The sequence below is a fragment of the Salvia splendens genome, chromosome 5, assembly GCF_004379255.2.
Source record: "Salvia splendens isolate huo1 chromosome 5, SspV2, whole genome shotgun sequence".
In the NCBI taxonomy this organism is placed as follows: Eukaryota; Viridiplantae; Streptophyta; class Magnoliopsida; order Lamiales; family Lamiaceae; genus Salvia; species Salvia splendens.
Genome location: NC_056036.1, coordinates 4,298,828 through 4,317,227, shown reverse-complemented (window position 1 = coordinate 4,317,227; position 18,400 = coordinate 4,298,828). Strand labels below are relative to the sequence as shown.

General features: G+C 36.1%; 1 protein-coding gene, 1 long non-coding RNA gene and 1 other non-coding gene across 7 annotated transcripts; 1 reads left to right on the top strand and 2 right to left on the bottom strand.

Annotated features, from left to right (window-relative positions):
* Positions 1–156: 156 nt before the first annotated feature.
* On the bottom strand, positions 157–282 carry LOC121806049. Its single transcript, XR_006051587.1, has one exon. It is a non-coding gene; the product is annotated as a U11 spliceosomal RNA (small nuclear RNA).
* On the top strand, positions 281–9,769 carry LOC121804359 (TNF receptor-associated factor homolog 1b-like). Of its 5 annotated transcripts, none has more exons than XM_042203848.1 (13): positions 281–390; positions 1,153–1,382; positions 2,069–2,180; positions 2,863–2,951; positions 3,036–3,104; positions 3,183–3,312; positions 3,874–4,032; positions 4,981–5,329; positions 5,488–5,600; positions 6,271–6,391; positions 6,830–7,290; positions 7,374–7,581; positions 7,982–9,769. In XM_042203848.1, the coding sequence occupies exons 2-13, from the start codon at positions 1,196–1,198 to the stop codon at positions 9,548–9,550; spliced, it is 3,567 nt and encodes a 1,188-aa protein (XP_042059782.1). In that variant the 5' UTR covers positions 281–390; positions 1,153–1,195; the 3' UTR covers positions 9,551–9,769. The 5 variants fall into 5 exon arrangements, with proteins under 5 accessions (XP_042059782.1, XP_042059784.1, XP_042059779.1 ...); XM_042203850.1 differs by having other exon boundaries at positions 300–523; positions 7,374–7,545; XM_042203845.1 differs by having other exon boundaries at positions 300–523.
* A 7,771-nt stretch (positions 9,770–17,540) lies between these two features.
* LOC121803519 lies at positions 17,541–18,274 on the bottom strand. The gene is made up of 3 exons (XR_006051043.1): positions 18,158–18,274; positions 18,022–18,078; positions 17,541–17,667 (listed from the first exon to the last, which is right to left on the bottom strand). It is a non-coding gene; the product is annotated as an uncharacterized LOC121803519 (long non-coding RNA).
* Between the last annotated feature and the right edge of the window lie 126 nt (positions 18,275–18,400).

Here is an 18,400-nt window from a genome sequence, read left to right as displayed (position 1 = left end):
ATTGAGTTCTCACTATTTCAATATTTTTAAAAATCTTTAAACGCTGGCATAAAATGATTAGCTGTAATAAAATTTGATTGCTAATCAGAAAACAAAATATCATTTATTTAAATTAAATCAAATAAACTGATTAATATAAAATGTAAGAACTAAAATAGAAGGGTCGGCCAAGGAGCCAACCCTAGCGGTTTCCAAAAATGATGTCGGCCATATGTCTTGATTTCCATACAGCACTAACCGAACTAGGGCTAGCGTGGCATATTTAGCCAACCGACCCTTTTAATTTTTCCACAATCCCAAACTTCGTATTTATATTGTGTGTTCCACTTCAACCCTTACTCCCTCTCTTCGATGTGGGATAGGAGGGATGTGGGATAGGAAGAAAAATTGGTAGAAATTCATTTCCTCCGCTTCTGTTCTAATTCAGCTGCTGCTTTTTTTTCTTTTACATGCGACCTCCCTAATCGCTATAGACTACTCATTCGCATAATTATTGAACAAAGCTTCGTTCTTCTTAATTAAGGTCTGTTTATGCCGCTCGATCCGAATTACATAAATATTTTATCCGCTTTCGCCTGTAATTTACTGTTTTTTTTCTGATTTCATTTTCTATTTTACATTTTGGGGATTTTGGATTAGGGTTTGGGGTACTGATATGGGTATAACCGGATGCTAATGGGTTTCTGAGGTGGTTTTTGAGCTCATCGGGTTCTCACTTTCAAGTCGAGGATTGCTGGATTTTGTCTTGATTGGTAAAAACCACTGTGGTCGTGAACAATGGATATCGTTTAAAACATTTTTGGACGATTCTCGCGTTTCTGGTTAATGTTTTTGGTCGGGTTTGGATTGTAGGGATTAGGGTTTATTGTAACTTGCATCATCTGATTTGCTTTTTTTGTTTTTTTGGACTTTGTAAGGATATTGCGGATTGGAATTTGTCGTGTCGCCAATCGTATAATTTTGCTTTGATTATTGTACTTCTGATGTGTCAGATTGATTGCATTATCAAAAGCTTTATTTGTCACCGTATTTCATATTTCTGTAATGAGTATTCAATCATGTATAATCACCATGTGACGACTTGCTAGTTTATATAATCTTATCTTGAGCTGTTATCGGTTCTGAAATGGAGTTTAACGTATATCGAAGCAGGTGACGTTTGAGGAAAGTGTGCTGGTTATTACGGAGTGGGAAAATGACTGGAGTTGCAACTGGTGAGGCTGGAGCTGGAAGATCATTTGAAGGGGTTTCAACTGGGCAACAGCAGCCACGATGTCAGTCTGGGGAAGCAATAGCTGAATGGAGGTCTTCAGAGCAGGTTGAAAATGGGAGTCCATCTACTTCGCCCCCGTACTGGGACAGTGATGACGATGATGATGGAGGTGTGCCCTTTTTTTCCCGTTGTAGATTTCACAGCTACCTGAATTCATCAAATTTGTCTTGTGCTCTTGGTTACCGATGCATTGCAAATGTGGGATATTGGTTGAAGATTGCACACTCTGTTTGATATCTATCGGCATCATCTATATTGTTTCCTGCTTCAGAAGCCTATTCATTTAATGAAAAGCTCTGGATTGAAGGAGACCATTAATGAATCATTCAGAGAAAATATATATAAACTAAAGTTACATGATAAATGTAAGGAAGAACTGAAGAAGAATCCAAAAGCTTATATAGCTTTTTGTACAAGAGAGATTCCAATATTTATATTTTTATCCACTCTTATTTCGACCCGTGGAGAAAAAGAGAGAAAAAAGAACAACAAAAATAACCTTTCTTGGACTTTGATGCGGCGATTACCATTGTGGATCTGGGGATAGACATATTTAGTGACTGATAGCATTATGTCCGAGTTAAGGTGGCAGATCTTTCTTCTATTGCTTTTGAAATGTTTGTTGTTTCTATGTTTAAGTCAACCATGTGTGGAGAAATCTCTTGCTAAAAGGCATGTCGCATTCACTTTGGATTTTGTATTTTGATTTATATGTACTGATATCATCATTATCATTTATTCATTCAATAAAATGTCTTAACATTACTACAATTATTTTGGCTCATTATGCTGCAGGACCAAAGCCATCTGATTTATTCGGAAAGTATACTTGGAAGATTGAGAAATTTTCTCAAATCAACAAAAGAGAACTTCGTAGCAATGCATTTGAAGTTGGAGGCTACAAATGGTATGGTTCCTATCAATTTTCCTTCTGCCATTGCAGTGCATAAAAGTTTCTCATTCAGCTGTATTTCTGACATGTTGACTTCAGAGTCGTTATTATGAGATTATTATTTAAGCTGATTTTCCAACCAGGTTAGATTTTAACCTTTAATGTGAGAGAAAATATTTTTTTTAATGTGAATTATAGTAATTCGTTGTGCCATCCGAACCATTAATTTATGTTAGTAAACTTCATTGGCGTCTCCTATAGACTTCCTTCTCTGGTCTAGTTCAGTGTATCAAAGTAAAAAGGGATCTAAAATTCTAAATATTTGGGTGCGTTGTGTGATTATTTTATTTCTTTAATTTTTGAACTCCTTTTTGAGAGTTTAAATGTGTTTCCAGAGGCTCTTCCGTTCTTCAAATATTAAATCAAGCAATTACATTGAATCAATTTGGTCCTAAATAAATATTCTTATATTTTGATTTATCGACTCATTTAGTTTGCACTAATCCTAATTTGCTGTTCATTTTTGGAATGTCAATCTGGCAAACTGATCTGTTATGCTTGTCCTCTGACACTACTTATTTTCTGTCAATTTCATGTAGTAGAATGGGCTTCTTGTGATGTGATATGCATATGTGAAACAATGAATTAGTCTACTTTGGAACCTGTTCACTTTTGTGACTTGGTTGATACTTGATAGGTATATTTTGATTTATCCACAAGGCTGCGATGTCTGCAATCATCTTTCTTTGTTTCTTTGTGTTGCAAATCATGACAAGCTTCTTCCAGGTATGACACATTGCATTTGTGATTTGGGTAGTACATTATTTTGTTGATTTGCAACTTGTATGCCTTGGTTTCATCTATGAACAGGGTGGAGTCACTTTGCGCAGTTCACAATTGCTGTTGTGAATAAAGATCCAAAAAAGTCCAAATATTCTGGTATTTATTCAATTATTATCATTGATTCGTCACAACCACATAACCCTGATATTGACACATTTTTATCAAAACTTGAAGATACATTACATCGTTTTTGGAAGAAGGAACATGACTGGGGATGGAAGAAATTTATGGAGCTATCGAAGGTGCTAGATGGATTTATTGATGCTGATAATTTGATAATTAAAGCTCAAGTTCAGGTTATTAGGTATAATTTATATAATCCATCTGTCAATCTATATTGCATTTTAGATTTTAGATTAATAAGAATTAGAGAGCTGAAAGCCAATCAGTTCATGTTCTGTGACTAAAAACTTTGTATGAATGTAATATGCCTGTCTCTTGAACTTTGCTTTTCTGAAAGCACAAGCATACAAGTGTCTTCAACAATCCAGGCTAAGTTGAAAATTATATAGTACTATGCGTAACTTACTATCCATGTGTGCATTTCCTTAGATAAATATGTCATTCCAAGCATGCCTGGATTCTCCGCTAAATTATGATGTCTATATATACTAAGTTGGATTTGCTTCATATTTGAAGACAAGCTAGCTAATCTACTTTGCTGCTTGGTTTAACTGTTAGTTAAATATTACCAGATATCCTTTTATCAATACTATACAAAACAATTCCAGGGGATAAGTTTGTTATTATTCAAAAAAGCTTTCAAATTAAACGTGAACTCATGCGTGCATCTATGAATGGCCTTAAACTTGTCTGCATGACTTGGTTAATAATTTCCACTCTAAACCTTAAATGTCGCTTGCAGGGAGAGAGCCGATCGACCTTTTCGTTGCCTTGACTGTCTGTATCGGAGGGAACTTGTAAGAGTGTATTTAACGAATGTCGAACAGATTTGTCGGCGTTTTGTGGAAGAACATAGGGAAAAACTCGGAAAGCTATTAAAGGATAAAGCTACATGGTCTAGGTATTGTGTGCATGTTTTTGACGCTATTTTTCTCCACTATCTTCTTTTTTCAGGAATATGGAGTATTTAAATGTTCTTAAATAAGCTTCCTTTTAGACTTTTAGTTCAGGAGCAGTACTTTGCATAATTTATTGATCATTCTGTATGGAATTGTATATTTGTAGAGACATTGCTGGTAACTTAAATTTGTCTTGTGTGTGTACACTTTGCCATTTTGGGGGTGGCACAAAATATTGCACACTTTCTAACTTTCCTTCTTTGGAAACCTATCTTTTGTATCTACCCTCATTTTGCACATTTTGCACACCTATTATCTACTTCAACTAACATATAGAACAACACAGTGGGGCCATTTTCCACTCACAAAACACTACCTAAATTTCATTAAAACCCATGCCATACTAGGATGTGCTTCTTATATCCCCTTCCTTGTTGAGTAGAGTTTATCTAGTAATGCTGAAAGTATAGGTTTAACTATTTTCTGGACAGATGGAGTGTTATTTTCATCAAATTGGGCTCAATATATTGTCATTTGTCGGACGCTTGCAGATTCTTAAAACTGTTGCATTCATTCTTTGAAGTAGATGTTTGAAAGGTGTATTCACCCAATATCATTGTCCTCTGTGCATGACAACTATCCTCATACGCAAATGAAAATTTCTCTGTTGAGAACAACTGGATATCCTTAGCTTCTTCTATAGGGAGAGATCACCTAAAGGACATTGATGTAGAACTACTGTATTACGATCAAAAGAAAATTCCATGTATTCCCCCCTTTAATATTTCCCCTAGAGTGGATGAAAGCTTCAATTGCAATAAAATTTTCTAAAACTGACATATCATGTTTTTTTCTTAACCTGATGATTTATTTAAGCTATGCTGTTCACATGATCACTTTCAGTGGTGCTATGCCAACTAAATATTTACATCGTTCAATTAATTTTTCAGTTTCTGTGCTTTCTGGTTGGGTATTGACCAAAGTTCCCGCCGCCGTATGTCCCGAGAGAAGTCAGAGTCCATTCTAAAAGTAGTTGTGAAACAATTTTTCATAGAAAAGGAGGTGACATCCACTCTTGTCATGGATTCTTTGTATAGTGGTTTGAAAGCCCTTGAAGGCCAGAATAAAGGTAAAAAGAGTAAGGGCAAGTATTTAGAGGCAGAAGAATTACCAGTTCCTATAGTTGGCATTGAGAAAGATACGTTCATTTTGGTGGATGATGTATTGCTACTGCTAGAGCGGGCAGCTATGGAACCTTTGCCTCCAAAGGATGAGAAGGGTCCCCAAAATCGTACTAAGGTTTGGTTTTTGCTGTCCAACTATCTGTGTTTTTCCCGATCTGTAGCCATTTGTTAATTTGTTTTGGCGAGTTGCTTGAATGAGCACTGCCACTATTCTGAGTGGTTTTGTTAATACATTTATTGTCATATTCTGATTTGTGATTCTTTTGTTAATAGGATGGGACTGTAGGAGAGGAGGTCAACAAAGATTCTATTGAACGTGACGAGAGGAGACTTACTGAATTGGGTAGACGAACTATTGAGATATTTGTATTGGCCCACATATACAGGTAATCGTTTTTTGATTATGCACTCATTCATAAGATTAGGCGCTTATGGCTCTCAAAATATCTGATATTTTGTTGATGCTATATAGCCTATATTATACTCCCTCTGTCCCATTAGAAATGAAACGTCTTCCTTTTTGGTTTGTCCCATTAAAAATGAAACGTTTCTAAAAATGGAAGCAATAGTCTCTCTACTTTTTCTTCTCTCTTACTTTACTCTGTCTTCATTAACTCACAAAACAGCACTACATAAAATCCCGTGCCGAAAAGCAAATGTTGCATATTTAATGGGACGGAGGGAGTAATAGATTTTAGCACACAATAATTTTATATTGTCAACTACAGAACTACTTGACTTGAGTGAAGCTGTGGTTTTGTTCATATTAATGGTGGTCTTTGAATTGTACATATCCATGCTCTTCTTTATAAGAAGAATGAGGGAGAGGAAAAATATTGAATATTTTTACCTAGGTACTTTACCATAAGGAACTTTTCTGCACCAAGTTGAAAGCGTTCACCATTTTTCTGCTAATTTTTACTTTTTTTTGCCAAATTAGATTGTTTGCTATTTCATTCATTACTTAAAACTTGCCAAATGGTTCGTTTGTGTTTGTGATTAAGCAATATTGTTATTTCATTTGATAATTGTTTGCTCTTCTTGTTGCTATAATAGTAAAATTGAGGTGGCATACCAAGAGGCCGTTGCCCTCAAGAAGCAAGAAGAACTCATCCGTGAAGAGGAGGAAAAATCCAGGCGAGGAGTTGATAAGGAAAAAAAGTCTAAAAAGAAACAGGTTTGTTAAAACTTAGACACTTATTTTTACATGGTGATATTGAGGAAGTCCCCTTTCAGGGATATTCAGGGCAAAATGCATGCGTATGGGGTGATTGTAGTTTTGTTGAAAACTTTGAATGTTAGATACGCTATGTTGACAATTGAAAAATGGTGATATATCTTCATAATGTGCCTCTCTAAGACTTTGCTTATCTACATGCCACGTTCACTTGTATTCACATTTTTGGTTAATTGTGTTTACATGATACTTCTTGACTTTCATTTCTGCCCGTTTCTGTTTCCCCTCTGAAATATAAGAAAACTTTCTTTTGGTTCTTGTTTTTGCTATAGCTGGTGGTAGATGATAAGGGATTGTAGGGATCTTGTGAAGTTATTTTAACTTAAGAATGGTGTTAGGAACTATAACATACATGGGGTGTCTTCAACACATTTTCAGGCAAAACAGAAAAAGAATAACCGAAAAGGGAAGGATAAAGTGAAGGATGACAAACCAGGCTGCACTGTCCATGACATGATTGAGCAAGATAGTTCTTCAGCTGAAAGAATAGAAATAGCTGCTGAGCCAGAAACTGTACTTGAAAAACCTGACGCAGTTGAAGATGCATCTGATGCATCTGATTCTGTAGATGGTGTTCCCGAAATACTCCTACCTGATTCTGACGATAGAGATGTCAGTCCTGTCAAATCGGATACAAATACTTCTGAAGTGTACCCCCCCACAGGAGCGCCGGGCAGTGTGATTAGAGGTCTTCCTACTGAGCAGAATGGCACAGAAGGAAGACCTCTATCTGCTGTAGATGATAGCTCTTCAAATTGTTCCTCTGACTCTGTGCTTTCTGTTAGAAGTGGGCCACAGAAAGGCAATTCATATGATAAAAACATAAAATCTCCTAGCAGGTAAATAGTTCTGCCTACTTGGTTTTCTGTATTTACTGTTTTACATTGTGGTAGATGCTACATCTTCCAATTTTAATTTCCAGAGGGAGGAACAACCATAGCAAGAAGACTTCTGGCACATGTGAGTGGGTTAATGAAGAACCTAGGCAACCATTTGAAGCTGTTCAAAATGCAAGGAACCCAAATGACACATCTCGAGTTCCGAATGGTGCTGAACAGCCATCTCAGGCTGCTGGCCAGTCTTTGCAGGAGAAGGTGAGAAATGGGAATGTGCAGAAAGCAGGGAAAAAGGTGCATTTCTTACATTACAGTGTTACATATAAGTGAAGTTTAAAGCAAATTTGGAGCTTAAACTGGAATCTTGTTGATCACATTTCCATCTTGATTTAAAATCCGTGCTTGATCATGCTTTACTAGAGCCAGCTCTCTGCTCTATCTAAGCGAGTAGATAATTGGTTTTGAAATATATTACTGTGCATTATTACATGCCTCTAGCTCCCTTACACGCATATCTCCATGCTTCAACACTTCTGGACCATCATGCTTCAGTCAGGTGATTGACGTGTCAATTTTACCCTCTAATAAGTGATTTTCAGTTACTCGGAAAATTGTTAGCGTCAGGGGGCTTGCTCAGTTGTTGTACTCTTCCACTTTTTTAAATTTATTTTTCTTTTGGTTTTGTTTGTTTTAGGTTGAAGAAACTGGTTCCCTGCATAACATTTCGAAGACTAAAGATGACGTTGAAGTTGAAGCACCTGGGGATAATGGTGCGCGTGTAACTTCCTCGCCCAAGAGCCCTTCAAATGGAACACTACTAGCTGCTCCAGTGAAGGTGGATACAAGGAGCAATGCTTCAGTTAGTCAAGTCCTGGTCAAGAAAACATCCTCAAATAGTCCTAAACAAGCTGTTAACCCTGTACTTTCAGTGAATTCATCTGAAAATACTCCCATATCAAAACCTGTATCTCAAAAGTTTGCTACCTTAAGACCTACTGACAAGCCTGCTGGATATCAAAGGCACACTGTGAATGAGAAGATTCTGACACAGGAAGTGATTGAAACTGCCCAGCAGAAGCCTGCAGCCTCAAAACCTGCCGAGAAACCCTCTGGAAATCAGAAACCCGTTGGAACTGAAAAGCTTTCCTCACATGAATTGCCTGTCACGTCCGACAAGCCCTCCATTCCGCCGATACCCGTTATGTCAAGACCCTTGAGTGCCCCTCTAGTAGCTGGTCCCAGGCCTACAGTTTCCTTGGTTTCGATGGTGCAAACAGCACCAGTGCTGGCGCGATCAGTTAGTGCTGCTGGTCGACTGGGCCCCGAAAGTACTGCATATGGATCACAGAATTATGTTCCTCAGTCCTATCGAAATGCTATGATGGGTGGTCCTAGTGCTGGAAGTTCATCTACCTATTCTCATAATCATTCTGCCAGTTCAGTGGTAAATACATCACATTCTTACTCACAAGCACCCACTCTTGTATCGGCGCCACTGCTTCCCTCCCACAGCTCCGATAGAATCGATACTAATCCGACAAAGCCGAGCCTCTCATTTGGGATGTTGAATAATCATGATAATATGTTGCAGAATGGGACTATGTGGATGGATCGCCCTCAGAGGGGAGTGGATGGTAACAGAAATCTACATCGTGATCATAATTCCCTGGCGAGTGAGCTTCATGGTCTTGAATTGAATGGTACAATTAATAGCAGATCTCAGGACCAACTCCCATCTGAGTACCCAGCCTGCACGTCGGGCCGCCTAAGCAACCATGTTCTTCCTGATGAGTTCCCACACCTCGACATCATCAACGACTTGCTTGATGACGGTCACGGAGTTGGAATGTCGTCCAGAATGAACTCTGACTATCAAATGTTCAGCAGCGCGCCCCATCACATCAACAGACAGTATACCTTCCCTGGCGACCCCAACATGTCAGGTGGGGCTGGTCCGTCAGCAAGCGCGTGCAGATTTGACAGAACAAGAAGTTATCACGACGACGGGTACCAACATAGTTATGGCACGCCCGGGAGAAGTTACGACACACTCAGGGATATGGTCCCACCGGGTAGTTCTCGGCCTTATGCAAATGGACAGGCTGATGGTTACATGGCGAGCCAGTGGCAGATGTCGGGTTCGGATCCACAGTTGTTGAGGAACACGGACAGTGATGGCTATTCCTATCATTTACCAGAGTATCAGAACCTCAGTGCTGGCATCAATGGCTACACAGTATTCAGACCTTCAAATCGACCTTGAAAAGCTTGAAATAGGCCTAAAACTCAGCTTGTACTACGAAATAATTTGTTCAAGGGGAAAAAAAGAAGTTATGATTTTTAGATTTGAAGTTGAGGTTGTCACCTTTATGCTAAAGATTACATCTTGTAAAGGTTTTTTTTTTCTGCCTTTTTCTTTTTCTCAAATGTTGAGGTTCCTGAATAATGTTGGTCTCAATTTTAGCACTTTTTGAAACTCTTCCATCGGTCTCTTTACAAATCGTGTTTTGATCTCGTGATGTTGGAATATGAGAGAGATTTTTTGGGGAGAATTTTGTAAATTAGGTCCTGTTTTTTGTGTTTAACTTTTAGTAGAGAAATGAGGAAATATGTTGATGTTTGAACTTTGAATAATAATAGAGATAGTTTTCCAAAGAGTGAAACTAGGGATGTCAATTGGGTCGGCCCTTCGGGTTTTGAGCCAACCCTATTCGGGTTACAGGTCAATCGGGTGCGGGTTAATCGGGTTGTGATTTCTTTCGGGTTATAAAAGTTCAACCCTGGCCCTGGAAGCTCGTGTTTCGGGCTAGCCCAGCGGATTAATCGGGTTGCTATCGATAAGATTAACATGCGATCAATCCTATAAATAATGATGAAAATTAGTTATGTTCATAAAATGTAAAATATTTAATTATGATAAATTTGAGATATATGTTTAAACTCAATCATAAACATGATCAAATACTAATATTTGAGATATTTCGTGAAATTTCAAAGCATGTTTTAGAAAATTAAATATTTTTTTAGTAAATTTGAAGTTTATAATTTATTTATTAATTATTATATTAATAAAAATTTAATATGTAATTTGTATATTTAATATAAAATTGAAAGATATTTTTTTAGTTATCTATATTATAAATTTAATCAATGAAGTGTCGAATTAAGAGTAAAAAAATAGAATAATAGAAATTTTATCGGATTTTCGGGTCTGGCCTTAACGGGTTGCGGGTTAATTAGGTGCGGGCTAATCGAGTTTTAATTTTATCGGGCTAGAAATTTTCAGTCATAACCCTATAAATTTGGCGAGGTATTCGGGTCAATCCACGGGTTGCGGGCTGCACTGACATCCCTGAGTGAAACTATGAAAGTCGTATGCAGTTGTCAAAATCGGCGTGGCATATGTATTAACTTAGTAAAATTGGTTATCCTCTAACAAGGGATTATAGTGGGGGGCGTGTATTAATTAACTTATTAGCAACATAATTAGCAGATATTAATCCTTAAGTTAGAAGATTGCTCATATACACGTCAGAAAGAATATGGAGTACAAGAAAATTCTACATTAAAAAATCTTTGAAATAAATTATCCCTAATAATATGATCCACCAACATGAAACTTGACTACCTAGTCAATTAAATCTGATTGGCTTGGAATTTCCTCTATTAAATAAATTTCTGTAGTCAATTAAATGCTAATTTCTCATTTCCTACGTCATGAAATCATTTGTTTAACTGAGAATGTGCTGATAGTTTATGAGTTAATTTGACCTACTATTCAAAGTTACACATAATTGACCTGACTGCTTCAAAAACCCCCACTTTTGTCTTGCTAGTTCAGATTTGATTTATTTATTTGAAATAAATGCAGCCAAAGTCCAATTTTGCATTAAAAATTAATTCTCCAATTGAGGCGACATAATATTAAAAAGGATAACAAATTTATTTATTTAGAATATCTGTACAAATTGAAGCAAGACAAAAAGAATATCCAACAACCTAACTTGAATGGCTGCTCCCATTAAGGAGAATATATAAAAAATAAAATAATGAAAAAACATAATCGAAACATTCTACTCTAACTCTTCTCGTCTCGGTATTCCATTTTCGTGTATATCACATGTATAGTATGAGCTGTAGGCTCGATTTCGCTATACACGTGACATCACACTAGTAAAATGATATACTATGAGATAAAGAAATAGGTAATCCCAACATAATTATTGAAATAGAAAATGAAAAATATGCTAATAAAAAACTCTACTCAAGAAGATGAGTCTTTGTCTATAACTATTATTCCATCACTTCCCACCGGAGGAGATGGTGGTGCGTGAACGGAGCTGCTGTGGAGCAGGGCCGGACCTGAGGGGGGGCAAGTGGAGCGGCCGCCCTGGGCCCCCAAATTTGCAGGGCCCCTCCCTAGCCTCAGCCTCAGGTATATATATATATATATATATATATATATATAGAGTCTTAATCCATTCAAAAACACCTCTTAGTACAAAAACCTAGGACAATTTCCTGCCATTGGATGTAGTAAATAACAGATATGATTGATTCTTATTGTAAACAATTTTGTGTCATAATTAAAAAGATTTCGGTCATTATAAGGGTATTTTGGGTACTAACACTAAACGAGTCATTTGAACAACTGGATTGCATTAATTATGATCAATTAACGGGATTTAATTAGACACACTTTCCAAAAACTCTCCGTATTCCCGCCTATAGACAGAAGCTTTTGACGGACGATTCATCTCCATCTCCGTGACACTAAACCCTACTTCGCCAACGCTATTCTCCAACGATTCACCAACGCTACTCTCCGACGATTTGAATCGGGACATCGTCAGCAACAATGGTTGAAACTCGGGGGTCTGCAACATCAAACAAAGAGGGGGAAGGTGAGTAATGATGTTGTTTGGGTGTTTTCTTTTTCCAGAATCGGTACAATGCTGAAAACTGATTTCTGGTTGCCACGATTTATACTAGTTTACGAAAGGTCTACAGCAAAAAGGAAGACCGAAGCAAAAACGGAGCCCGCAAAAGGTTTTATTTGGTTCATATTGTTGAACCCTTATGTCTACAAATTGCATGCTTTAAGCCAATGCGGATACAAACCAGTCATGATGCAATTGAATTGTTGGAAGTGTGGAATTGATTGAAATTGTGGGTCATTAGTTGTTTGGAGGAAGCTGGTGTTGTTAAATTAGAACATTCCAAATTACATACAAATGAGAAGAAATACTTTCTGCGTATATCATGTTGAATTATACTGTGGAGTGATGATAAGACAGAGCATCCCCTAATTTTTTTTTAATTCTTATTATTGTTCAAAGCTGTTATGCATCGAAAGCCACCTTTAAAGAGCAATGTTGAGGGACGCAATGTTATCAAACCTAACTCGTCAACAGCTGACAGTAATGCTTCTGCTGACAATCTGAACAAGGACAAAGGTATAACATTCTTAATGAATACTGTGCTCTGCAATGACATAATTGGCAACTTAGTATGCAACTGTATTTGCTAGTTGCACTGTAGTCCATCAAGAAAAAACCAATATGCTAGTATACGATCAAAATAAGATGGTTTACAGATTGGGCATTTGTTTGATTCTATTATATTATGTTGACATAAAAGGTCCCATCGAATGACATGTGTGGCATTTAACCATGACACATGACTAATCTAATCCAACTGATTGTGTAGCCGTTATCTTTTATTCTCCACTATATTTGCTCTTTAGTTTTGTTTTAACCTATCAATGTACTGAAGAAGCTGGCCGAGGTTGGGCCAACATTTGACACTGGGTTCTCTTTTGGAGAAAGTAATGTAAGTTGCTATTATATTTTGACTTATATGTTGCTATTATATGACGTTGATTTGTTTCTATTTTTGGTGAAGGTAATAGATTTAGTTTTGGAAAACATGACCTAAACAATGCTGTTGTATGACCTTTAATGTCTGTTAGTAGTATGTCTGGTAATATTATGATCTAAACGATGCTGTTGTATGACCTTTAATGTCTGTTAGTATTATGTCTGGTAATATTATGACCTAAACGATGCCGATGTATGACCTTTAATGTCTGTTAGTATTATGTCTGGTAATATTATGACCTAAACGATGCCGATGTATGACCTTTAATGTCTGTTAGTATTATTTGTGGTAATATTATGACCTAAACGATGTTGTTGTATGACCTTTAATGCCTGTTAATATTTTGTTTTGGAAAATACTATCGTCAAGACATATTTGATGTTCTAATATGATGTAAGATATGTGTCAGATTTTTTTACTAGCAAAATATGATGTCATCGCAGGATCAGACTAGAAATAATATTGGAATGTACCAAGCACACGATACTAATAAAGAAGCTAATATCATCGATCATGACGCTATTGGAATGAATAAAAACCTGGATGATACAAAATCATTTTTAAGTATTGGCTGCTCAACCTGTTGTGCGTTGATGTTGGCCGATAATAATCATAGTTCATTTTTTAATAAAACAACGGCATCCATACATTACGCAAATGACAACAAGACAATGAAGATAGATGTTGAGAAGATGATTGCGGACTACAAAGCTTCAGTTTTGGATTTGTCTTAGAATTTTAGATTCATAGACGGCTACATCGACATTTTTTATTTGTTTTGAAATTTCAGATTCTAGAATTTCCACGTATCTCATAGGTTTGTTGTTGGGATATGTCATTGGATTTTATGTCTCACATCTTGGGCTATGTAATTTACGAGAACTTGGTTTGCTTTTGAATTGATTTTTAAGTCCTGTCTTTACAATGCAGATGTGTTGCGACAATGTAGTATGGGTTATTCGAAGTGGTAAATATTGGACATAATGTTTGACACTTTGACATAATAAGATTTAAGAATAACATTGAATACATGTCATTCTGAAACATAAACGAGTCATTATAAGAAGTCAGGGCATTCTGATGATAAATAAGAGTCGGTATAAGAAAAAGACTGAATACATGTCATACTGATAACATATACGAGTCATTATAAGAAAAAGTATAAATACATGTCAGTCTAATACACTTTTGCCATGATGTGCCACATACACCATCTATGACGTGTGTTCACAAGGACCTCCTCGACAGCAACCTTCATTCCCAGGTCTTGGTCAGTAATGATCAATTTCGGAGCTACACCCATGCACTTCACAAACTACTGGAATAGCCAGGAGAAAGAGTCTGCACTCTCACTACAAAGTTGACCGGCACCAAATGTCATAGCTCTTCCATGATTGTCCTTACCAGTGAACGGAGCAAATATCATAGATTACCTGCATAAAAATAGTCTTTCTAAAATCAGGCATGGGAGCTGGAGTTTGACAAGATAGAATATCAAACAATAGGCAAGTACGAAAACAATGAATGTCATACCACGAAATGTAAACTAAATGTGAAAACAAATAAGCTTACAACATGTACTTGTTGGTTGAGTAAGTAGTGTCAAATGAAACAATGTCACCGAATAGCAAAAAATTCTTTTTCGACAGCGGATCACACCAGAATAAATGTGACATTCTATCACTAGAATCGACCTTATATTCATACGCGAAGGTATCACAACTTTCCTTCTTTCCTTAGCTCATCTAATATCATCTGAGCATCATGCCCTTCAGCATATCTCCTAATGTCTCGGGTGTAATTGAGAACGTCCAATACAGTACACCCGACTGACTCATATCCACCCATCAATTCAGTCAACAATTTAAATGTTAGTGATGGACCAATATTGACACCAGCACAATCGGTAATAAATTTTTGGTGGACATCGTCAAGAACGCGATTGAGTCTCATGAATTTCTGGTGGTTTGGAAGTACCATAGGATGATTATGTTCTTCATTCAAATTCTTGATTATGTAGCCTCTGTCGGAGTCAAACTTGAAGGCAACCCTAGCTTTACAGCCGCATTTCTTGGATTTACGTTCGCGTCTAGCTTGCTTGTCTTGCACTCTTTTTTCACCTTCTCTACTACACGCCATATAAAACCATATGGTGAGTTGACCAATATTTTTAGACCCGCACTTGAGGGTATCAAAACCAACATGTCGACCATAATTTTCATAAAACTGAATTGCCTTCTCCAATGTGGGAAAGTTACGACCAACAAAGGGTTTCACTTCGTTAGGGCAATCAGGGGTATGTAAATCTGAAATAAACAAAAATAGAGCATAAGAACATAGCATAATAACGAAAGGGAGATGTGAAATCCGTTATGTGAAAAAATGCAGCGAATGTATGCATAAAAATATATGCAACCAGTTAAACATGAAGACAGATTGCATACAACGAAGAGCATAACTACGGTATATTAAAGTCATAACATAAAAATAAAATATAAAACTTATGGCATAATCAAGAAACAAAAATGAAATTAAAACAAATCAATATATTTAACCTCCACAATTTGTATTATCCACACTTTCATCAGATGAAGAATGATTGTCACAGTTCGGCGGTGGGGGTGATCCAATTTCCATTAATGTGAGGCTCGATATAAACAAATCTGCAAACAATTTATGCATTCACAATCATAGATCAAATGATAAAAAAATCAACAAAAGAGAGAGAAGCTATGAAACGGGATATATAAGAATATTTCAACCTCTGGATGATAATTCCTAAAATTAAGATTTTAGGTGAATACAAATCTTACAATGAAGTGATGAAGGAGGAGATGTAAAACGGCAATCTGGTAGAGAAATTAAAAAGGATTATGAAGCAATCGCTGAAGATGATGAACACACATTCTGAGATCGAGAGTTAAAAAATATTCATATTTATGGAAGAAGGTGAAAAAATCGCTGAAGAAGAGGATGAATAACTTGACAGAATGATTCGAGAATATGGAATCAGCTGAAGAAATAAAAGTGAAGGAGTGAATCGTGGTTAGAAATTTCACGCAGATATGAAGTGAGAGAAAGAGATGATCATGGAGTAATCATACTGCATGATTAATGGAGATTCCATAACAACACAAATGTATAAGTTCCATACTAGCCTTATACGATTATTTTTATTTAAAAATGAGAAAGAAATGAAAATAGGACAGCCTTCAGATCTTGTCCTAAGATTAAAATAACGGCAAATCTCATGGACAATAATTAGCTTATGTTTGGTATTAGGATTGATTTTTGTATTGATCAAAATCCTATATATATATATATATATATATATAGGTATTTGATCAAAACAAAAATGGTGTTAAACCAAGAATTGCAGACGGGTTTTTGTTCATTGGATTAGACAATCTAATCTTTAGATTACATTAATTAACGGCTAGATTTATTAGGAAGATATTATTATTTTAATTACTTATAATCTAAAAAGGTTAATTAAGTAAATTGCATATTGTCGTTAGTTATAGTATTTCCTATGATTGTGCTCCTTCATCTCTCCACTAACTTCTCTCCACTAACTGCTCTTTAGCGTAGGTTATCAGCCCATAATTTCTTCTCCTTTAATCTTTCGTCGAATTTTCATACCCTATTCCATTTACTGTAGTTCTGCTAAGTCTTAACATTTGAAGATATGCAAAAATTCTCTGTCGATGTAGTTATTGTGGTGTAGTATATGATGCTATGACCCAAATATTCATTTATTATGACACAAATTAAGCATACGATGCTATGACCCAAATATTAATTTATTATGACCCAATGTATGAATTCTCATATACTATTAGTTTTTTGCCTAATTATGCTTATTATGACTCGTACATGCATATATTATGACATGAACTGCTAATTTACATAATCAATTTTTTCTCACAAGTTAGCTTGGTTATTGTACAAAATTCCCACAACAAATTAATGATTTTATTTTTATCTTTTTTGCTCAAAATGACTCTAACATGTACGAAGTATGACATAGAGTCATCTTATACTTTGTTTTTACTTTTCAGAAGAGATCAAACAACCATTATATTTTTACCTTGGTCATAGAGTCAGAAAAATAATTCATATTAAAGTCTAATTTGCAGAAACAATAAAATCCAAAGCCATTTTAAAGTATCACCCATTGATGAAATAAAATATTTGAAAACCCATATGTTAAATACACACATAATTATATCAATAAAACATACTTTAAATCCAAAATTTATGACATGGCCACTACAGAAGCTCTGTAGCTTGCTATCATCTTTTCAACGTCGATCATCATTTTCTTGTTGTCCGTTGCATAATGTTTGGATGTCGATGTTTTATTGAAAAGGGAGCTGTGATTATTTTCGGCCAACTTCAACACAATACTTTTTAGCTCTTAAATACTTAAGCGCACCCTTATATCTAGTCGATAGTCCACAATTCCAATGGCCTTCTCTCACCCATGTTGACTTCCATCTGAGAAAATAAACATTGCAGTCACTTATGACATAAAAGTGATACAAACATGACCTAATTCATATATTTCACTTATGACATAGAAGTGATATAAACATGACCTAATTCATATATTGCTACTACATAACCCATAAAACTATTCCAATGCTAATCAATGACCATACATTTATTTTAGGTGATTCCAAATTGAATGCAACCTATAGAAACAATAACAGTTTGTAAACATGACACAAAACTGTTACATATATGACCTAATACACTCATATTCTGATATGACATATATAATTGTTTAGTATGACCCAAAAGCATATCTATTTTTTTAATAATTGTTTTTGCATGATTCAATTGTATTACCTCTCGGAGCCTTTGGGATCTTTTGTAGCTTTGTCTTCGCGGATGTTCTCTCATACACTACGTGAACAACAGATTTAAATTACAAATCGGCCTGATTTTGTCAACTTTAAGTCATGGGTTACAACATCGTACTAACCTTTTCCGTCACGAGGTGCGGATCCAGAGGCTCTAGTGTTGACCATGGTTGTAGTAGCTTTTTTGTTATCCTTCTTCGTCAAGTTTTGAATTCTGCCAAGGTTTTGTGGTAGAGGAATCAGTTTGTCACGCCCGCATTTTCTAAGGATAGAAAACACGGTTGATCGCGACTAGGGGAGGGTTGAAGAAGCGGGGAAGAAAGGGGAAAACAACATAACTCGACCATAGTCCGAAACAAATGGGA